At 35.6% G+C, this 24,912-nt stretch overlaps 1 protein-coding gene across 1 annotated transcript; it reads right to left on the reverse strand.

Moving 5' to 3' along the window:
- Positions 1-20,300: 20,300 nt before the first annotated feature.
- LOC118272869 (uncharacterized) lies at positions 20,301-23,532 on the reverse strand. The gene has a single exon (XM_035589584.2). It carries the CDS (start codon positions 23,496-23,498, stop codon positions 20,301-20,303), a length of 3,198 nt encoding a protein of 1,065 aa, XP_035445477.2. The 5' UTR covers positions 23,499-23,532.
- Between the last annotated feature and the right edge of the window lie 1,380 nt (positions 23,533-24,912).

A 24,912-nucleotide genomic window follows, 5' to 3' on the forward strand; every position in this document is an offset into this window, starting at 1 on the left:
TCACGATATACATTTTTTTAAGTTCCACAAATTATAAAATATTTCTAAATGTAGGCATTTTAGGTACATATACAAAAAATAAAAAGTCCTAGGTATTTTCGGAGCTGCGGACTACCTAGCAGTTTTACCGGGGCTCGGACTCAAAAAGCAGGATTAGGAATGTAGTGGTTAAAAACCCCAGTAAGAATCTGACACTCCCTCTCGCCTCGCTCAATACGTAAGAAGCGTTTTAATGACTTTTGACTGCACGGTTGGTGCGATGGCTGGGCAACTGGCTGCCGCGCAACGGGTAGCGGGTTCGATTCCCGCACGGAGCAACTCTTTGTGTGATCCACAAATTGTTGTTTCGGGTCTGGGTGTCATGTGCATGTGAACTTGTATGTTTCTAAACGCACCCACGACACAGGAAAAATCTTAGTGTGGGGCAACGTTTTTTAAAAAAGATATAAATTATTGTATACAGCTGTTTTTTTTTAGTTTCTGGATTTAAGCACTAATTGTGACAACCTGCATAAGTCATTTTTTTTAAGGAGAGAAGATATAAAGAGATAGGACGGGTGTGGTCACTCGTCTAAGGATTAACCTTGTAAAACCTGAACAGGAACCTTCTAGATGCAATATTCAACTTCTCCATTCCCTATTTTCTGACTTAGTTGTAGTAATAAAATATGTACAAGGTTAATTAATGCCAGGTCGACCATTTACCGTCCTAATAGGTTTAAGAGCTTACTAGGTCATGACTGTGACCTAGGTATCAAATGGTGCATAAATTATGGCTGAACTGTTCTACATAAAAATCCATAATAAACAATACTTTGTAATACAAAGTTGGTTTTATTGCCTGTGCTTTACGTCAAAGGATCACAAGTGCTACTGTCCAGTGCTGAGTATTAGGATCGATCTTATGGGTGCTTTTCCACCAGAGATGTGCTATTGCTACGTTGTTGTGGATGCGTTTGACTTACACCAATCACACTCATTGGTACACATAGCTCAGCACTGGTGGAAATGGACTCAAATAAGCTATGTTTTTATATGAAAAGATGCGTGCTTTGGCTTATACTTGCTTGCTATCGATACCTCTCATACTGAATTGTGCATCTTCCTTGCACAGCTCCTAACTTAGTATCAGTGGAAACGGTCACATAGTTTCAAAGTTTAGCTATTGCATCTTTATAGCATAGCTACATAGGACATCTCTGGTGGAAAAGTACCCGAATACTACATTCTGATAAGATTGTCTCATTGGTCGAATGCACATAAGGGTAACAAGAACAGTATCATCACTCTCATACCAATTGATACCTCATTTAATTCGGAACCTATCGAGAGAACGATCCAATTATACCAGCCTCAGACTGATTGACTGACTGACTGTATAACTGATTGATTGACTGACTTACTTCAATCCACGACCCATCAATATGTTATAAGGGGCTGTTTGAATTCATATTGTCATATTTTTTACCATTTTTATAAATTTAAGTTTAATATAAGTCTTTGAATATTCAATGAAGGAAAATACAGTTGTGTGCTACAACACATGAATTACTTAGTTACCTACTAGTGTTACTAAGCAATATTATGTAAATATTTCATATGTATATAAGCGTGAAATCGTAGCTCAATATATTCCAGTACAAACAATCATGTAGCAAAAGAACAAAGTCCAAATAGTATTATTCTGTTTCAACAGAACGATCCTAAAATATTCTATTTACGTAAAACAAAGTCATTCGACGACCATCTAAAATTCTTAAAGACTGCATGCAGTATTGAACGGCCGAGTTTCAACTTACAAGCGAAATGCACGGACTGATCGCCCGGGTACCGTTAGAATAGAAAGTGCACCTTACAGTGTAAATATAATAAAGTTTTATTTTCAAACGCAGGTATTTGTTTGAGAAAACTCCGTAAGTTTTGTAGAGGAAACTTTGAGCGTACGGAACGTTTTCGCCGATTGAAATTTAATTTTAGAAAATGTTTTTTAACAATGTTTCTTGGACTTTGTTTTTAATCTAAATTGTATTGTTTAAATAACATTCCATTTTTATTTTTTATGCAATAACAACATTGCTTACTAATAAAACTAATAGAACACTTTTCACTATTTGTGTTACAAGTCTCATGTAAAGAAGAGGGTGAGCCTACTGACATATACTGGGCACAATTCCAGGCTCCGTGCTACTACTGAGAAATCTTACCCTTATGAATTTCCCATGAAAGAGAAAACCTGTGTTCTTTTCGGTATTTTCGTCGATATTGAGTAGGATTCCCTCCCGCATTAAAAAAGGTATTAGGAGGTAAGGAGGTAGGTAACAATCGGTACGATTAAATTATAGCAACAACACTATCTAAACCAAAACTATTTAACAATATTTTATGTAAAAGTATCTTTACAACAGTAGAACTATGAGGAATGACTGTGAATTATGATCTCAGGGGCTCGGGGACGCCGTCCACGGCCGGTTGACAAAACACGAGCTATCTCCCGTCAATATTTAGATAGACGAGCCTCAATCTTTACCTAGATTAAATTCTAAGACCAATATTTGCTCTGATTTAGCTTTGATGAATTTTATCATAGAGCTGCGTCGCCAGGACCCCTCAGCCTTTGTGTAGTAGAACTGTTTAATAATATGTTCTTCTGCGAAACAGAAGGTATCTAAGGTAAACCCACTTTATATGTAAAGTACATAGTTGTTTTTAGTAACAGTTGGTGAGTAAAAACAATGAAGAAAAAGACAGTAGTATTTCTCCGAAACAGACCAGGAGGTTAGAATTTGTAGAAGTATTATTTCAACGTATGAGTTAATTGTTGTTTAATTCACGATACGTAGAGTTTTTACCTTTAATTTTAAAATAACAACCCTTTCTAGCACGCATTAATAAAATTACTTTATTAATGGAAAAGACATTACAATAAACCTCCAAACAACCAAAAAATATTTCGAAACAAATCCCTTTTACTGCTGCCAATACAGTAATATTCTATAAACAATACTCAGCCCTCGTTCAACCAGTAACTAACGAACAAATACTGTACTTAGAACAGTAGGTGAATATTTAATACAAAACACTCGGTTCCACTAACAGGCCGCAGGTGTTCGGTTCCCGGACGAGGTCGTTTTTATTTCAACCACCGTTCACATTGTTAAATGCTTTCTCAGTACTATTTCTTTACGGGTGAGTGTTTCTGTGAACTACTCCAGTTTTATGCCCGCCTGGTACCTAAGGGGCGTGTAGCGTGGTTATTAGTAGTTAGTCGCTTCGTTACTTGTTTGTTAGTTAGGCTATGGGATTTACAGGGGCAATGGATGCTATAGATGGACTTAACATTAGATTTGCAATTCTATTGAGAAATACAAATGAACTTGACTTATGCACAGAAAATAAAAGAGGTTCTAGTATGAAATAGTATCCGGAGCTGCGGACTACCTAGCGGATTTACCGGGGCTTCGGCTCGAAAAGCAGGAGTAGGAACAGGGTGATTTTTAGTGAGTAAGAGTCTAACACTCCCTCTCGCCTCGTCCAAGGCGGGAGAAGACATTGGATGATTTTCCCCTTAAAAAAAAGTATGAAATAGTAAGTATATACTTTAACATGAAACTAGATTACTTATCAGCTCATACACGTATTCACTTCATATTGTAAAAAATATTTGACATGAAACTTGTAGAGCACAATAATACTATTTACAATGTAGGTACGTGACAACCAAATGAATATTTCTACAATTTTAATACACGTAGTACAAAACTCAAATATTCTTTAATATTTCAAGTTGTACTCGTTTTATAAAAGTATGGCGTGAACATGATATTTCGTAAAAAGTAAATACGAAGAGATATTTACTGTATCTTGTGAATGTTCAAACGCAAGTAAACCTACTCCAATCTGTTTTTTCGGATTTTAAAATTTATATCAAAGCAATAAAGTTTAAAATCGTATAGAGAAATATGTTCGAAAGGAGTAGCTTGACCTGCTTTCGTCAGTACAAACGATGTTACAGAGTCTTCAATACGCCTCTACGCACTACCTACGTGAAATGAGAGATTTTGTTCTGATTTCTTTAAGATTACATATGTTTCTTTCTCACTGTTTGATATACAAAAATAGTTTTGTTTACTACTTCTGTCATATGTCATAGCTCTGGGTATTTCAATCACAAACGGTCGACCCACGTATCTTGGTACAAAATATAACTATTTTTAATACTTTATATATAAATAGTAGTGAATAAAAACCGTCTCTATAAACAGTCGAAATCAATAACACCTTCGGATTCTTAGCATTAGGTTTTTTTATGGTAAACGAGCAGACGGATTACCTGATGGTAAGCAATCGCCACCACCCATGGACACACGAAACACCAGAGGCGTTACAAGTGTGTTGCCGGCCTTTCGGGGGTTAGGAATTTAAGGGTTGTTGGGGAATTGGGTACTTCTATCAAATCTATCGAAAACCGAGATTGATTTAGAAATTATGGGTTGAGATCAGTTATTATTTTTGGCAATAAAACTATAGACAACTCAATTCTACAACTGCACACCATCAAAATAATATAGAGCCATAACATTTTACTCCTCAACCGACATCGCATAACGGCGAGGAAGATATTTCTGTCCATGTGGCCTTACGACTTACAATCAACTAATATAATGAAAAAGGGTATAAAGAGGTATGAACCGGAACTTTGATGCGCCTGACGGCAGTAAAATATTCCAGTCGTAAGTCAGAAGCGGGCGGGGGCGGTCGCGGGCTGCGGGCTGCGGGCAGACGGGATAAATAAAATTTATTACTGCTCCGAACAAATTCACTAGTTTTATTACTGAATTTCGATTCGGACCGTGAAATAAGTGTCGTTTCATTAAGACGAAGCTCTCTCGGGATTTTGAGGCATCTGGTTTTTATTTCAAGTCAATTTTTTATCTGTATGAGGTCAATGGACTTTGTGGAGGATCCTGTAGGTACTGAAGCCTCTGCAGTTTATATTCAGAAATGTAGGCATCTTCTGATATATCAAATACCAAATGAATTATTAATTAAACGTTGCAGGGAACAAACGCTAGACTTTTTAACATTAGTAATTGCAAAAAGCTGTGCCAATCAAATCTTTTACATAGGTAATTATTATGACACAAAATCGTGCCTTACCTATACCTTACATAAACCATCGAAACATATTTGTTACCTCTTTTCATAATACTAATTTTTAACCACTTCAATAACGTTCTAGTGCACCTTTGAACACTTTTAATGAAAATTAGACTTTAATGCTATAGTATTAAAAAACAAAGTGGTTCGTGATTACAGGTCGACAACGTAGCTCGTGCCAGGTATAGGTAAAAAAACATTGTGGAATGTTGCAAGACTTTTTTAGAAAGAGCAAAGTTACTTCGGAATTTGTAACAGTTTTGTAAATATTTCACTCGTTTTCTCTACACTTCTTGTTATTCGAGGGTTTTTCTTTTACAAAATGAACATTTTCAGCTTTTATTCACTTATTTTGAATGCCTAAATATTTCGTGCTCATGATCCAAGTGCCGTACCTTTTTCCAAGTACCGTCAGACGAATTCTATTTGTTAAAACTCTTCAACATAAATTAAAATCGACGCGTTTATTATTAGTACGGTACCAATTTCCAAATCCATACGCACACATACATAAACTTATACCATATATCCATGGAAATAAGTAAAAACTATGGAACATTATATACTATCATTCTTACGTATTCCTCTAGCTATCATCACATTCATACGTAATTATTATTCCAATCAAAAAGACAGTTGAAATTAATTATTATGTTATCGGCTTACTCACGTAACTGTTTGACGTCTAGTCTACTAGCAGCGCGACAGTCGAATGACGCCCATGAATATGAGCCTCTAGCATGGCTTGAAACTAGTCGAGTTCTTCGTCAAACAGTTACGTGAGTAAGCCGATAACATAATTATTAATTAGTATGTTTCACGAAAGTTATAATAAAATCAAGACAGTTGAAAGTGTAGTTTCATTCTTCCATATACAACCCAAAACATAATCAAGGTACCTGAAACATTTACCACAAGCCGCCACCTTAAATTTATCGATACATATAATTTATCGTATCGAGTAGAACCTGCCCTTAAAAAAACTTGTTATCAGTCGCTGGTGTGCGCTCATTGGCAATCGGTGGAACTTGGAATATTTACTCCGGCGTTATCTCACTTTATGCCACTTTTACAGGTATCTTACTTTCTTAATAATGGTCGAAAGAATATTTCTTATGTACTGTTTGGTTGTATTTTTCAAAGAAATACACCAGTTTGTGTCAATGTTTTGTTTGTATTTTGTAATCATTTTTTCTTTTTCAGGAAATGTTTTGTCTCGTAATATTATTTTGGTTGTTTTAACGAGGCTCACAAAATCTACATCATTCATTTCGCTTCATCTTGCACCACCACGTTTTAGGTGTAATGATCAATCAATCATACCTGCTTATCGTGTAAGCGTTTAAAAGTTTAGTTTAAACTAGTTCAGCTTAAAGTTAGATCCACCCAGTAAAATAACTGTTACTCTATATCTAAGACTATTGCTCTTTGGACTTACTATCCTCAAGCGCTTTAAACCACAACTTCAAACATGGCGGCCAATTAGTAAGGTCATGTCCCACATTTCACAGTCCATTTCAAAATACATTTCGGTAACAATGTTCCATATAAAAACATAAATTCACATTAATATAAATATAGGTGTAAAACCGCGCTCGTTATACGGTATAAATTTGGCACAAATACTGGAATGGAGCCTTAAATCACTACAGTGGTCAACAGAGCAGTCAGAACAGCGCCAAACCGAAGCTAGAAACCGCGATTTGGCATTAATATGGCTGGTTTAAAGATAAAATGCTTTTATATAGGCAGGGGCTGGGACCGCGACCCAAAAATGTGCAGTGAAATGCAAACTAGCGGCGCATTCAAGGCGTTCCGTATTGCATCGCAAGATTCCCAAATCTTGGAGACTTGAGGTTTTAGTATTGTAACTCGTTTTGTAGAATTTTAAAATTCGCTCTATTTTTTATTTATGATTGGTGGAAGAAAAAAATTACGATAATCGATGTATCTATTAATGTTTATAGTCAATAATGAGTGAGCGATTTTAGAGATTCCAGAACAAGAAAAAAGTTTTGGATTTTAAAATTCAATATTCTTACTTTCGTTATTCACATAAAAATAGTGTTCTCCCAACCATATAGGTATGTAAACAACGTGATGTTATACGAAGTAGAGCAAATACACTAAAAGCCTAGCAGTTATGTCAATAACAGTCGAGTGAGATTTCCCACCCATACCGTACAGACCTCAATAATCACTACCCACGAGGTGACCTACGCTATTGATTGTATTAAAACCCTACACACATAGACCTTAAGCGTACATGTTCACATATTAGAGAAAGTCACATTAATTATTTATAGCTAAGCTAGGACCCGTGGCTTTGCTCAATTTAAGCTCAGTTTACGTGGAAAACTTGTGGTTGAATTGTATATACATAATGTATAATACTCGATTTTATTTGGAACCTGTTAAAGGTATAATTAAGAATTTTAGCTAGGCTTTAGAAGCTTGAGAGTTAGCTCGACATAACTATCTAATTCGTAGATGAACAATAGTGTGGTTCAATATAAATAGTAACCAATAGTAATATAATATTCTAGCTGGAGCTGCGGACTGCCTAGCGGATTACCGGGGCTCCGGCTCGAAAAGCAGAAGTAGGAACGGGATGGTTTTTAGTCAGTAAGAGTCTGATACTCCCTCTAAACTTGCCCATGGTGGGAGACGGGATTAGATGATGCCCCCCTCAAAAATAAGTTAACAACATTATTCTTATTGAATTTTGCTTTTACTGTTTCACTTCTCAAAAATGACTTTATTAAATAAGAAATACCTTACTATTTGACAACAAACTATGTTTATAACTAGTTTATACTTCCACGAATCTTGTATTGTATATAGAAATAGATTGAATATATCAATAGTATCAACACCCTTGAAACTGTGACATTGTGAGTACTCGGTACAAATTAGCAACCACAGTAAAGGCAGTCTAACACCAACCAGACTGCTGCCAAATATTTGGACACTCCAAATATTAATCCGAAGTATTTGCTGAATGCTTAGAAATAATCTGTTCTGAGTAATCATGGATTTTATTTACATTCTTTGACCTGATAGGACTTACAGGACAATTGAATAAAAACAATAGACTTAACTATATATCTAGCTTAACTAACTTCTGCCAGCCGGTTTACCCCTTGCTTCTAGCAGATAAAAGTAGCCCATGTTATTTCAGACTATTTATCTATCCTATTCCAAATTTCATCCCTTCAGTAGATTTTACGTGAAAGAGTAACAAACATACACATTCACAAACTTTCGCATTTATAATATTATAATATATGACTTTGGGAATATAGCTGACAAAAGAAAATGTTGCATTTTACAAGATTTTATTCATGGAAACCTTCTTTAACATAACATCATGATCAAACTAACAGGCGATGAAGCACATAATATAAAATTGCAATATCCAATTTACAGCAGTTATGTTATAAGTCTCATAAAGAAGGTGACCCTATCTATAATATAAAAATAAGTTGGGTTTTCCTTCCTGACGCTATAACTCCAGAACGCACGAACCGATTTCCACGGTTTTGCATTTGTTGGAAAGGTCTCGGGCTCTGTGAGGTTTATAGCAAAGTAAATTCAGGAAAAAAATCAAGATAAAAGCAGGAAAACAGGGAAAATCGTTCGTGGCAAAATGGTGTTCGCGGTTTGCTAGTTGACATATTATAACAAACACACTTTCAGATTCTAATTACAACAAGAGCATCTATATGCTCTTCTTGTAATACAGTACAGTTATACAATTCCAGGCAAAACAATCATGTTTTTCATTCACAATCTTTCTGAACAAAAGTCAGATAAAATTGCCTTATCATTATGCAAGTACACAACTTGCAATGTTTTACATGCAATTTATTCACACAATATTACAAACAGATAGCGATTGCATGCATGCACACTTCAAAGGACCTGAACTCGTGATAAAACTATATTTTGTTCGTGACATATTGCTGTGAACAGAGAATATGTCGAGCGAGTCTTGTTACAATATTATTTTGGGATCTTTTTGTATTTCTTTAAAGGTTTGGTTCAATATTTTATGCTATGTTGTTGCTTGACCTTCGAAATATTTTCTGCTGAGTTGTGTTCATTTAACTTAAAACAAATCAATGATACTCATTATACCTGAAATAACCGTTTCTTTTTTTATGGAATAAGCCGGTAAACTTCCTGATGATAAGCGTAGTCTCACTCACAACGAAACGAAAGACCAGCGTTGTTTCACGTTAGTTTCCTGTGAGGCCGTTGTATCCGGTCCGGTTGAGCTGGCCCACACAAAAATTTCACAAACTTATTTGAAAAGAAAAATAGAAAGGTTTGACCGTTTCTCATACTACTTCAATTTATCAACAAATCATTTCTAAAATTGAAATTGACGCCATGATTCTTATTTGGCAACAAACTTTTCATTAACAATTCCATTGTAATAAAACGCATTATTTACCGCATTTAATTAATTAAAGTTGGCCAGACCGTGACACACATGCATACCTAATTAATTATTATTATAAACACATTGACCTAGATGTGTGACCAGCTCATTAGGCAAAAACCTACAACTAGGTACCAGGCGAGCATAACATTAACGGAGTTTGTCGTTTGTCGTGTGGTGTGAGTAATTTCTACTTGCATGTGCATTACTATTAAGGTTCGTATGCAAATAAGCTTTTTACTCACTTTAAATACATTTATTCATTAGGATTATTTGCCATTCTGGAATAGTTACATTTCACGTATAATGTACTGAAATCAAACATTTCTACCATAAGGCTCTGAATACAAAACCTTCCAATATAGGTACAATAAGTAATTATTATGTATGATAGAGAAAGATAATAATCCCGGATGAAACCCTAGAAAAATTACATGTCTCATATTATATCGCATTGGTATTACTGGCTCACGGTGCGACTTCATCCGTGAATCCAATCTATCCACAGATTAGTCTGTCGGGTAGATTGCATTCTCTCCGGGTCACACGTCCAACTTCTGAAACAAGTTTCCAGAGAACTGACCAAGTTTTGTTTATAATATTAATTTGATATGCCGAGGAACTGAATGGAGTACCAAAGTTAAAGAAATAATTGGTTAACTTCATGAAACTAGTAATTTTACGGACTCCGACGGTTAAAATTGCATTTGCTGAGCACTTCATAAATCTACAGAACACTATATTTAAGTTTCATTAGCACCCAACGTACACAAGTACCTACCAGGAGCGAATAACATGAAAGAGGTGGACTCCGTTTAATGTAACGAGTAAGTACAAGTACACAATCGCAGCTCCGTATTTGTAATTATAATACTTGTAACACTTTCTGCTCGCCTGGTACCTTTAAAGTAAATAAACATGGTGTGATGACAAAACCTGGAAACATAATTAATGTGCCTAAATTAAATGAGTGGAAAAACAAACTCGCGTGTTTAATTAATTGAAAAATTGCGGTTACATATTTGATTTCATTTTCCAAACACTCGCAATCATGAATGGTAAATATTAATAAGGCTTGTTTTGATCAAATGTATGTACATATTTTATTTAAGTTGCTCTAATTGGCTTGTTTTTTATAATAATTTGTATATATATATTAGGTTTGCGGTTTGTTTATTCCTATGAGAATTGCATACTTCACATACATGAGAAATATTAGAACTACTTATACATATTACAATAAATAATTATTATCATCGTAAGTAAGTAAGTGCCCACGCACTTGTTAATATAATATTGAAAAGTTTATCAATTATATTTAAAAGTTGTAAATCTACGGCATGTCCAAAGCAAAACAAAGCCGTATTATCAGCGTAGAATGATATATCGCCTTTTAGTTCAATTCTATGAATGTTATAAATGTAAATTAGATATAACAGGGGCTCCAAAATAGATCTCTGTAGAATTCGAAATCATACGATTTTTGGACTACTCATGTTTCATTGATCTTATCTTCTTGGCAACGATTTGTCAGATATGATTTAAAGATGTTCAGAGCTTTACCAGTGACAAAAGTATCATGTAATTTGGTTAAACAGCAGTTCGTGACTAATTGTATCGAAATCTTTATTTAAGTCTCTAAAGATTCCTAATGCTATTTGTTTTTCTTGATATCTGATATCTACATATTATAATAATAGTTCTCATCCAACCCATCCCTAACAAAACGTCACGTGAGTTAGATAGAGTCACTCATGTTGACGTCACAGAGTGTCCATCCACGTCCAAACTAATAGTTAAAAAGGATCCAGTCAGAATGGGTTCCTTTGTGGCGTTCTGTAAACAGGCGGCGCGGCCAACGGAATCATGCGTCTATTTCACTGTAGAATATTTTAAACCCCGCTGCAAAACGTATGCCTGGGGCAGACATAATGGAGAGGGGATATTAACTTGAATTCAACCCTGTCAACGAACGAATAGAGTTGAATATGGAGTAGACGGTATTAAAATAAATGAATTATTGTGTGTAGGATGTAAAACACATTCGATATGTATTGTGGACAATGTTATGATATTTTCTTTGTGCGGCGCTCTAAGGATTTTAACGTAAGCCTCGGTACAGAGAGGCGGAATTGTATTGTAGTGTTTAGTCCGTAATATTCAGGTACTTTTTGTAAAGGATAGGGAAACGTATTACCGATTGTACCCTTTTGTAACATGTTACAATAAGAAAAGAGGAATGCTTAAAGAAATAACAATGATAGTGGGTGGCTATCAGTTGGAAGTAATTCGTTCTGGCTCTGTTATATCAAAGTTGTAAAGTAAAGGACAAAAGTATTGTTTGAAAATTAATAATGTGTCAAATACAGGGATCGGACTCATAGACTGATTTTGTAAAGAATAAGCACATTAATTCCTTTGTTTTGAAAATCTAGTCGCTAAAATAAAACCTGTCTCTAAAATACTATTAATTATGATCCTTAACACAATGAAACAATTTCAACCTACGTATATTATATGTTGCCACTATTATGTAACACAGCACAGAATTCACAAAAAATATGCTCATATTAAAATATTCTCACTTGTGTAACAATTAAGAAATATTTTAATTATTAAAAAGAGGTCCAATTACAAGGATTGCTAAACAAACCGTTATTTCAAATGATGAAAGGAAGTCATTTTTCATTGTTAAAAAATACATAAATCTTTTTTAAAAATTATCCTACCCCAGTTTTGGAGCAAAACCCGCTGGTATATAGAAGGTATGTTTTAACCCATATTCTCTGAAAGCCGAGGTTATGGATTTATTTATGACAATTGTGCCGCCCCCTATTATATCTAATAACTGGTGAAAAATGGGTGAAAGCCTCTCTTTCATCCTTTGCACAAAATATAGGTACATGTGGATATAAAAAAGTTGCAGTACTGAGCAGTTATACTCGTTTATTGAACCGAAATAAAATCTTAAAATATTACGCTAAATCTGCGGATGGATTCAATCACAAAATACTTGTTCTTTAGACGTTGTTACAACCTATTGACTATCAAGCCAGTCAGTTTCACAATTTAGCTTCCAAAAAGTCTAATCCAAAATTTAATACTACGGTACCTGTATCTTTCAACACCCACATTTAGGTACTGCGTAGGTGGTTCCCTACTAAATTATCTTATTTGAAGAACGACTCATATTACAAGTTCCAAAATGTTCACAATGAGAAACAAATTAACTTCGCATTCTATGATAATCCCATAAAATATCCAATTACTATTTATTATCTAAACTGAAATTAACAGCAGATAAACAAATAACATCACGCTGGTTGCCACTAACGAGGTAAATAGAGGCGCAATTAGTTTAATACAATCAAACTTGGTAACATGTTTCGAATTAATGTTGTACTGACGGATTACTATGGCTAATATTATTAGTTGAGTACTATTTCAAAACCTATGTAGGATAACCCACCACTTGTATAATTGACTTTAATTTTAGGTATTTTTAAAATGAGATAACATTACATGCGCCTGCATTGCAGTCAAAACATTACTGTGACTGCACGGTTGGCACGGTGGCTGGGGAACTGGCTGCCGTGCAACGTGTAGCGGGTTCGATTCCCGCACAGAGCAACTCTTTGTGTTATTCACAAATTGTTGTTTCAGGTCTGGGTGTCATGTTTATGTAAAATTGTATGTTTGTAAACGCACCCACGACCCAAAATGCTAGAGTGGGGCAACGTTTAAAAAAAAACCGAGTCGACCACACATAAAAAACATAATCGATATACCCTATATGCAAATAAACACAACACTTTCGAAACCATTTTGCAACCGAAACATTATGATATATTTACAAAACCTTTTCCCCTATTTGCGGTCCCCTTAAAGTACGCCTCAATAAATGTATCTTCGTCACACAACTTGTGAGATAAACCCGACCTTTTGTATCGGCTAATAACAATAAAAACAAAAGCAATCGAAACGAACCTTTTCAGGCAATCCTACAAATCTCAGAGACCTATGTCGAACGTTAGGAATAAAGTTTACAACCTACGGCCAGCCGTGAGGTGGTGTTTGATTCCGATCAATATCTTCTATGATTTTTACACGTGAGTGTTAAACATATTGAGATATATTTTTTAATTTATAAAAATATGCTGTCTTATCGGTTTCTTAAAACTTTTTTATTATGTGCAATGTGCATTTCTATTCGTTTTGCCAAAAGATGTGCTGTAATGTGCAATCAGACGCGATGACATCTCACACTGCGCTGCTCGTGATGAAGATTCCCTCTGTGACTCGAAACTAGTAGAGCTTTTTCTACATTAATGTAGGTGAGTAAAACGTGTTTGGAGTTGCTAAGTTACTCGTAATTTAGACACGATACTATGATATTCGTTAATAATGCTGATAATGTCACTAACAAGTGCAATAATTAATAAATTACATAGCGGACACTTAATTACAGTAATAAACAATATTTTAATGTATTGTTTTCATAGATTTATTTTATAAGTATTATCAAGTTATTGTTTTATTTAAATAGGGAATGAAATAGGCACAAAGCAAATATTTTAAATATCCCTAGTATTAAGTTGAAAGGTACCAGGACAACATAAATAGGAAGGGACAGTCTGGACCGCGGACACGCCATTAGGTAATCATGTTGCGGTCTACTACGGACAATTTGATGAGACACGAACTGGTGTGATTTCTGAATTTCCGATTATGGTAAATAGGACTTTAAATCACAGTTAACATATTTTAATGAATCTATTATACTAGTAAAAAAATTTGAACTACATTAAATGCGCTTTTTATCCCCGAAGGGGTAGGTAGAGGTCCACATTATGCCACATCATACTATACAATGTACACCCACTTTTCACCATGTGTGTATAAGTCCCATGTAGTAGGGGTGAGCCTATTGCCATGCACTGGGCAAAAATCCAGCCTCCGTTTTACCACTGAGAATTTTTCGAAGAACCGAAAAAATAATACTTTGCCTGACCTAGGAATCGAACCCGAGACCCCTTGTCCGGCAGTAGCACTTGCGACCACTCGACCAACATGTCAACTACATTAAAATTAAAAGAGAAATTCCATGGTAAAAAGTTACAGGATACCAGGAAACCATGAAAATAGTACACAAAATTGTCGCAGCCAACATGTTTATTTAAATTACATCACACAGTTTTAAACGAGCATAAACTGTCACTCCCCTGACTTGTGTATCTCGTTACATATGACTCGCGTACATTAAACTACCACGCAATGCCTTCCCAAACAGCCATGGAATACTAATTCAAGCTCATGGGCTCCTAGTAAATCATTCAGTGATAAAATCATACTTCGGGAATCTGCTCGCAAAGATATGGAGTTCTTGGTTATGTTTTATGAGTTACTTAGTATAGATACGTGTTAGTTATTGGTTTTGGAAATTATGTGATTGGTTGTCAGTGAAATCTAGTGCTTTAGTAAAGGTATTTGAGTTTAATTTTCGTTGTAAGATATATCTATTGAATGACGTATTTCCAATAAGAAGATACCTTTTTTCAATCGAAGTACCTTTTATTTATTATCAACGTTACGTTTATATTATTTTTCACTTTATTCCCTTATTCTTTTTCTATTATACAAGATCCATATTATACAACTAGGTCTCGGTAACGTTTTTGTAGGTATAATATGTTCTTCTTATTATACCATTATTTTTGAATATATAAAGAGCTTTAAAAGTATCTGACACCGCTTTAATGAAAGGTAGTGTTATGTTTGAAGATTACAATAGTAAATATAAATTATGGATTATGAGTTTTATGTTTCATACAAAAAATCTGCGTGTAAGTTTGTTATGACAGAGCTATTTCTTTCACTGTCTCTGTCGCTTATTCAGTAAAAACAATCGCTATCAATTGTTCTCATTGAAGAAGCGACGCATAGTGCGTATTTGGGAACCATTTTTTGTAGAGTAGAATCAATATTTATTTAACTTCGTTATGTTCTCAAATTGAATTAACCAGGTTCAGGGTACGAAATTTCTTCACTATTGTAATCTTCAAAAACAAAAATACTCCCCATTAAAGCCGTGGAAGTTAAATTTAGAACACATTAGCCCAACAGACTATCCAATGACATTAGACCCCTCTTTTGTGCTTCAATTTAAATTCATCGCTTCTTAACGTTAAAAGCCAAAATTAAGCTGATCGTAAATAGCAACCAAATTACCAATGCCCTCAAAATTCAGTACAACTTGGTAAACATAATCACGGTTAATATAAAATTGTAATTAGACGCCCACATTAATTGGTGTACGGGACGGATCGAGCCAGTGACTCGTGATCCCTTCGAGAGCCCATGATAAAGTAAAGGAAATTACGTCTTTTGACCCTTTAATACAGGTAAAAGCAAATAATTGTTTATTTTCAAGATGTTGTTGTAGTAAAGGAAAACTGACTGGTTATTTATCTTTGAAGTAACTTCCTAGAATTATTGACACAACTGCGCAATACCTTTATATATATACTTTTTAGATTACGATAATACTATGACAATTTAATATAACTTACCTACATATTTTCGTTATTTTTTTTTTGTTAGCCTCATCTGGTAGTGTTTTAAGTGTCTAAAATTTGCTCATATACACAACTTCACGCCTGTCTCCCATGGATAGGCAGAGACAATGGACCACTAATTTAATATTATAAATTGCTTAAATGAATGGTAATTAAGAATGAAATAATACGATGAAAAATAACCTATTTTCTTGGAACAAGCAGTGGTCGCGAGCTAACAAAACATCTAGTTTCTTCGAAAATATAAGTTCAAAATATAAATTAGAAATTCAGAGCGCATAGCAACAATTCTCGAATGACTGTTGAACTGTTCGGACGTAAAATTAACATAAATTTACATAGTTTTAATATAGTACACGTTGGTTGGCTCGTCCTATTGTAAATAGAGCTGATAAGCAATGGAATTAGATTACTGAAGTTCATCATAAGCGTGTCAATATTTCGATTCCATTTATTGAATGCTAAGACCCCAAGCCCCCACTAAGTAGGGTTGAACCTTTTCCAATACGTTTTAGTCTTTTTATTCTTAGGGTCAAAGTTACCAATTTTGTTTTAAGACGTCAAGGTGTTAACCATATTGTAAATGGTAAAGTTCGGTCAAATAATCCCAGTGAAGGTTAATGTTATGAAAATAGAAAATTGTTGAAATTTTATAATTTACACGAAACACAGACGTAGGCCCGCTCATATTTCCAAGAAGGGGCAGAATTACCTAAAAATAGTTTTTGTTAAATTAATTGAATTGTTTGCTATAAATGCAACATCATCATAACAGCCTATAAGTGGCCACTGCTGATCAAAGGCCTCAAAGGCCACACGGAGAAGGTTTGGGCATTAGTCACCACACACGCACAAATGCATTAGGTAAGTATATGAAATGAAAAATCATCACTTTCGTAAGCATAACAAACTAAAGCCAACTTGTATTAAATGAAATTTTACAATGTGACATCTAATTTTATCGAAGGATTTCGTTTGGTTAGCGAAAAATATACGACTGTAGCGCCACGCGTGCAGATTTTCAAATTTGGAACAAACCAATTTTACATTGGACATTTTTTTAAAGAAAACGTTGATGTCGATATTCGTGCTTTGACTTTGATCAAATTTTGCTAAAAAGACGTGTATTTTTTAAGTCCACAAAATACAGTGTTCCAATTTCAAAGTTGTTTATGTAATTATACTAAATCTAATAATTGTAACTACTGACCTCTGTCAAATTACAGTTCAGTTTGCAGTTGAGTATTATGCAGTTCATACTTTTATGTGCATCACCCATAGAACAAGCAAAAACGGGTACATTGAGTAGTGGTAAAATATAATATTAACTTTATTTGCGTGGTGGAAAATAAATTAACAAATTAATTCAGTTTTTTACATTAGTATTTTCTCCTGTGTCGTGGGTGCGTTTACAAATATACAACTTCACATACACACAACACCCAGACCCGAAATTAAATTTGTCGATCACACAAAGGGTTGATCCGTTGCAACAGTCAACAATACGAACAGCCGGATGCCCAGCTACCGCGGCAACCGTGCAACCCGACTTGCAAAATATGGAATTCTAAAATCTAATTCAAAAATCAGAAAGTTTAATATTATAATATTCTTGTAACTATGAAAAATATTTCATCGCTTGTGCTTCCTTCTACAAATAATTTGTAAAGAATGTTATTATTAGCTATCACGCATTCATTATCTACTACTCCCCTAATTATCTCTACGTGACGCACTATATTGCTTACTCTCTGACTGATATCGTGTTGTCCGTATTCTCTCGATTCATTGCCCAATAATAATGGACTAATCATTAAGTGGGTACAAGGAAAAAGTACTTCACAATATCTATTTTTGGTATAATTAGCCTATGTATAACTTTATATTATACTGTTTCTAGGTACAAATCGGTCAACGAATTGACTAATAATCGATATTTCAAAAGACTTGCCTTAAAGTCCTATGTCTCCTAGATGGGGCAGATGACGTCCACAGAGGTACTCCATCTAGAGCTCTTGAGCTTCTCGCTTCACTGATTCCGATGCTTACCGCTTCAGCCATCATTATACTACGCCTTTTCCCCTGGGATTATTCAAAAGGCATCTTTTCAGTACGTACACTAATATTTCACTAGTTGGTTATTAGTATATCAGGTAAACCTAATTCCAGTTGTAATAGACAGCTTCCACTGCCAAAACGGGGCTTTATTACAGACTACCAAGAATTCCTCTAAATCACCTTTCAACGAACTTGATATTGAATATTTCGGTTTTGATCTAGTAATTAATTCCAAAACTAATAATAACAAAGTAAATTGGCGTATAATAGACCCTTTAGATAGGCAGTCTTGTGTAAAGGATAAACCCATCACCTATCGTCGGCCATTTAATCCGGATAACTATCCGATTATTTCTGACAACTGATATCCAACCTCCTTTTACCAGCCAACCAATGAGCTGGCTGGAGAGATCTTTCAAACGAATGAATTCAAATAGTACATGTTTTTCGATCGAAATTTAATTTTCGAACTTTGTGATAAGGGTTTGCATGTGGCCAGCCCGAGACGGTTTAAATTAAAGATATTTAACCTTTGATAGGTTGACACTTACCGGATTTGTGGTCATTTGATTGGATTTTACGAATCTTATTGGAAGCAATGACCGTTTTTTAGGACATTTTCACGGAGACAGAATCTAGAAAATTGCCGACGATACGACGGTACGAGACGGATACAAATTCAATAATTTGTATGGTTTACTAGTACATCAATTTAGTTTGGAAAGTTATTTAAACAGAAAGCGTATACTTACTAACTTTATTTTTAACTAGCTTCCGCCCGCGACTCCGTCCGCGCGGATGTCGGTCTCGCGTGGAAGTTTTATTTCTCCATTTTGAGTAACTCTGACAATGACATCTTATAAATTATTGGACCCAAATACGGCGAGGCCCATAATAATTAAGGAGATCCCTCTATTGAGCTACTGCTGTTGTGCTCGCGTTCTGAAGAATAAAACTGAAAAATAAAGATTTTTTCTACGTATTTTTCAAGGATAAAAAGTATCCTACTTTATGCCCAGGATAGTAAGATATAATTATACCAAGTTTCATAGAAATCGAACCGTTACTTTTCACGTGATGCCTGAACATTATATAGGTACAGAATTGACTCTTCTACAGATTTATTCTAATAAAATAATAATGAAAATGAATGAATTAATGTGTTATAAACCTAAGAGTAGACAAATAATATCAGAAAGCTCCGAACTGCTAAGCTATCGGAGTTATACGTGTTATTGTGAGTCAACCATAAGAGATATATATTTGCTGTCGTGGAATATTTTTTAAACAATTTTAAGGAGAACATTTCCGTCATACATTATTTCTGTGTAGCTTTAACCACAAAGGCTACACACTGGGAAAACATTGCTCTTGCCGTGGCTTCATCGGGTATAGCTGCAACATTGTTACCAGGAGGTAAAACTGCTCACACTATGTTTAAAATACCAATTGATGAATGTACGATGGTCCATCGAAAAGGAGTAGAAGCGGTAGACAGAACTTTAAGGGATATAAGACAAAATGATGATATGATATCCACGACTAAACCAAGGAAAACTTATTCTGACGCCTGAATTATGTTGTATAGTGCAATCCCAAGAACATTTCCGTCATACATGATTTCTGTGTAGCTTTAACCACAAAGGCTGCACACGCGACGGAAGCTAAAAAAATTGAGTAAGTTCTCCTGTTTTCCCAACATTTCCCTTCACTGCTCTGCTCCTATTGATCGTAGCGTGATGAAAAGTATACTATAACCTACCCAGGAGTATGAAAAACAATTGTACTAAGTTTCGTTGAAATCTGTAGAGTGGTTTTTGTTTCTATAACGAACATACAGACAGACAGACAGACAGACAGACAAAAAAAAATCTGGTAGCATTTTTGGCGTCAGTATCGATCACTAATCACCCGCTGATAGTTATTTTGGAAATATATTTCATGTACAAAATTGACCTCTCTACAGACTTATTATAAGTATATATAGATTTATTATAAGTATAGATATAGATATTGTTTAGATCACGTTCACATGAGGCTTAAGTACATGCAACGAAAATACTTCAGCGCAAAGCTTCCGGGTAAACTATGTTGAAAGTTGACCCGTCTGGCACGTGAACATAAAGATTTCTAGAACTGCTAACCCGGGAGAGACCGACGTACAACTGGCCATGCGAGAAACAACTGACACTGAGATCTACTCCAGCAACACGAAGAGTCTGCCCTTGAGCCTTATTAATTGTCATTGCATAACACACCGATACTGGGAATTGCGTTCTTTTAAATTGGAATGGAAAATTGTTTGGTATTATAGGAATTCTGGGAATAAAGACGGTTTCTCCTGCACCGCAACCTGTTAAAATTTGAGCCTCGATTATATTTTGTTGCAACTGGGTTACTTTTAGCCGAGTTCCATTGCAAAGTTTTGGTGGTCGTAAGTTTCGGAGCAAAATTATAGGAATGCCAATTTTTAAACAAATTTCATGAGAAGGAAGTCCGGGCATATTTAAGGAATTTAAAAATTCTATTGGGTAATTAGTGGCTTCTTGTTCATCGACCATTCTATTTATTGAACAATAAACTTTGCTTTCCCCCTGTATATTCGCCAGTATTTTGTTATTAATCTCAGATGCCTGGTCATTGCGAGGAGTTAAAATTGATCTTTCGCATAGCCAAGAATTGTCCCTATTTAATATATTTGTTACGTCACCGTAAACCGACGATATAAGATGTTCTTGGGATTGCACTATACAACATAATTCAGGCGTCAGAATAAGTTTTCCTTGGTGTAGTCGTGGATAGGTATCTTCACCAATCTTTAATAATGTATCGGAAAATTGACGATCATCCGGGTTATCACCAGTTCTCACTCGCATGTTTATAGTTAAATGCACCGATTGTATATCACGCCACAAATAAGAGCTTTTCAGGCAAGCTCTAACCTCATCAGCTCGGGTTCCCCGTGGTATTACCGGTAAGGTTTGTCGGAAATCACCACAAAATAAAACCGTGATACCGCCCATTGGTCGATCATTTTGTCTTATATCCCTTAAAGTTCTGTCTACCGCTTCTACTCCTTTTCGATGGGCCATCGTACATTCATCCCATATGATTAAATTACAGTCACGTAATACCCTAGCTTTGTCGCTATTTCTTGATATACTACAGGTTGGACTTTCCGTGCGATCTAAATCAATTGGTATTTTAAACATAGTGTGAGCAGTTTTACCTCCTGGTAGCAATGTTGCAGCTATACCCGATGAAGCCACGGCAAGAGCAATTTTACGCTGATTTCGAACATAAGCTAATATTAATTTAGTCAAAAAGGTTTTTCCAGTTCCTCCAGGTGCATCTAAAAACCACATTGTTCCCGAATCATTCTGAACACTCTCACATACGCGATCATAGACTGTACGTTGTTCTGCAGTCATCATTGGGACACCGTTTTCTAATGTTGCCAACAGTTCCATTGAGTTGTAACCAATCTCTGCGGAATATTCACTATTGATAACCTGTCCGACTGAAGTTGGTGTTGGCAAACCATATTCACAGAGTGATTTACCGCCTACTGCTGTTAAGTCTTCCTGAAGAGCTAATAAGCACTGATTTATGGCAAGATCACGGAAATTATTTGCACCTTCGTCATTATGAGACATATTCCGAAGAAAGTCTTCTGCAAATTTTTCTTTATATTTTTCCCATAATTGTACAGCATCTGACAAATTACAAAATGTGAGTAATGTTACAAATAAATGACGTAACCGTCGTGGATTATCACTTACACAGGATTCTGCTAAAGCGTCATCCCAATGCTGATCATTTTCAAGCAAATGACGCGCTTGGCAAGCTGCATGATAAGTTGGATAAACAATGTCATCTACTTTTTTCAAATCAATAAAGGAAGTTGGTCCTCGCACTGTATGTAACAATAATCGCAAAAAGAAACATTCAGCGTTATTGGGATGAACGGTATACACTCTACCAAGAACATGTTCTTTGAAAATATCTGACTCGCCTTCAACAGGCCTGCCACGGCGTCTACGATTAAAGACACCTCGTTGCTTATCGTAGGTATAATACGATGGAACTTCCTCATACAAAAGAGATTTAGCAAAATCATCAATTTGGCAAAGTCGAAAGAATGCTAATAAAGTTGTTTGTCTAGGGTTCTCTAATCGTTCTGTAACATTTTCTGCGTTAAAATATATACGTTGACCGCCTTCAAGATGAACATCCAGATGAGTCACAGGTGGATATCTTTCGTGAATGTTAAAACTTAAGATCCGCCACACCGCTTCTGAAGAGCTAATATATCTGCCTGACTGAAATCTAGTGACTTCATCGTGTTCATTTCGCAACGCAAATGTAGCTTGGTCACTACCCTTGTTGATATACTTACAGATATATTTTATAGATTGTACACTATTACATATTTCAACGTTTATGTGAGCTTGAAATGTTCTAGACAACACGGGCGAATACGGAACGACCCACCTATTATCTAGAGTAACCTGTTGTCCAGATACTCGTTTTTCAACAATAAAACCACCATTATCCCTTGAACGGCGACGATATAATGGGTATCCATCATGTCCTGTTACAGTTTCATCCACTAAGGCTTTTGGATATCTTTTAGAGCAACGACCATCTTGCATGCAAGGAGCATTCCTGTTAAATGCACCACATGGACCATGTATCATATGAGTTTTAACAATGTCGTATAACAGAGGATCTGCAATTGGATCTGGAATTTCAGCACTGATTGAACTATCTACATCATTAGGTCGAACCTTATCTTTTAACCAAAGCAGGATATGTGCGTGAGGTAAGCCGCGTTTTTGCCACTCAACACTATACATATAACACAATACTTCTCCAAAAATGTTATCTTTGGTGAGTAGATGTATCATTGATTTTAATTTTAAATGAAAAACTCTTGCGATAATATCATGGCGGTCATGCGGTGCTTGACCTTCGAGAAGCTCCCGAGTGATTTCAGCCCACTTGGGATTGGTAGTCACAGTAATAAATAAGTCGGGACGTCCATATTTTCTTACGTAACAAAAGGCATCTTGAGTACGTTCGTGCATGTAGCGTGGACCACCAGTAAAAGAAGATGGTAAAATAACTAAGCGACCCATATTGACCGTATCATTATCTTGCTGCATAGCGTCGCGAAGGTGCACGTATTCTTCAGCGCGCAGCTGCCTTTGATTAGATCGTATATAAACTAATCGTTCGGTTTCAATTTTTGCATACATGTCAACAATAAACTGATTGAATAAGCCACGAAAACGTTGTAAGTATACAAATCTATTACGTCTCACTTGCAAGTGGAAACAATAAAATTGAAGGCATGAAATCTTTTTATTATAATTAGGTGCGCCTGTACGCGGATTAGTTTGGTATAAAGCAAAATTATAACCATCTTCTCCTCGACAGTATATTAAAGGGTATTGCAAACAATCGTAAGCCCTGTGGGTTTCGTAAATACGTTGCAAACGATTGTCTCTGGAACGGATAACAATATCACGCCTATCACATTCCTGGTCGACCAATACTACAGCAACTTCATTCGAGGATGGAACGTTATAACGCCTAGGGTGCTCCTGGGTTGGACGCCTATCCGCATTTATAACAATTTTATAATTGTTATCATCATCTTGAGGAAGAGCTTCTAATGCTGATTTAAAACTGCATACATACGAATTAACCTGATGCAACATGTTCTGAAGTTGTGAAATGAGTTCAGTATTTAAATTCGGGAAATTTTGATTTCTTATGTTCGACTGTTCGTTGTAGTCGGATACAAAATATATTTGAAGAAACTTAGGTTGGTTTTCAGGCAAAAGAGATCCTATCAAATGGTAAACCTGACCTTGTATCTTAAAAGTAGGCATGAAAGGACCTTCTGAGATTTGTTGAGCACCAAAGGATGTCATTTGAAACGCACTATTATAAGTGCGAATGTTGTCTAAGAACTGTTTAGATTGCACATGCTCCCCTAAAAGTAGTGATTTCAAGGGTTCCGGTGGGTCTTCGAACGAAGGCAAATTTATTTTACCTCCAGAACAACAGAAACCAGCTGACTCCTTACTCCACTTTAAAGCATTACAAAAAGTACATACTACGTCCATATCGCCTATCACAGAAGACGATCTATAATCAATGGTGAGGTTATAAGCAAACCCACTTTTATATTTGTCGGACCACGCCACCGAATTATTAGATGGATCTTCTATGAGAACATCTAAGTCATTAAGACTATGTCGAAATCTGTCTGCAGTAAGACGGGCCTCTCGCTGTTCATCCGTTTCAAGAGACCGAATATTTTCAATTCTTAATCTTTCATTAGACAAAGTTATTAATCGTTCCTGTCTCAAAAAATTGTAATATTCGCGCCCCGACTCTAGTCGTTGTTCATGCTCATATTCATCTTCAAGAGATCGAATAATATGATGGTGCACCCTATCATTTGTCAAACGGTTTTCATATTGAGTAAAAGTTTCAGATTCTCGAGATAAAATATGCCGTTCGCGATCAGCTGTAAGCCGTAATTCCCTCTCAGTGAAGGTTTCGGACTCGCGAGATAAAATATGCCGTTCGCGATCAGCTGTGAGCCGTAATTCCCTCTCAGTGAAGGTTTCGGACTCGCGAGATAAAATATGCCGTTCG

Source organism: Spodoptera frugiperda, chromosome 26 (genome assembly GCF_023101765.2).
Source record: "Spodoptera frugiperda isolate SF20-4 chromosome 26, AGI-APGP_CSIRO_Sfru_2.0, whole genome shotgun sequence".
NCBI lineage: Eukaryota > Metazoa > Arthropoda > Insecta > Lepidoptera > Noctuidae > Spodoptera > Spodoptera frugiperda.

Excerpts from the sequence above, each read along its gene's own strand:
- LOC118272869 (XM_035589584.2), bottom strand. The coding sequence starts at position 23,498 with ATGTATGCAAAAATTGAAACCGAACGATTAGTTTATATACGATCTAAT.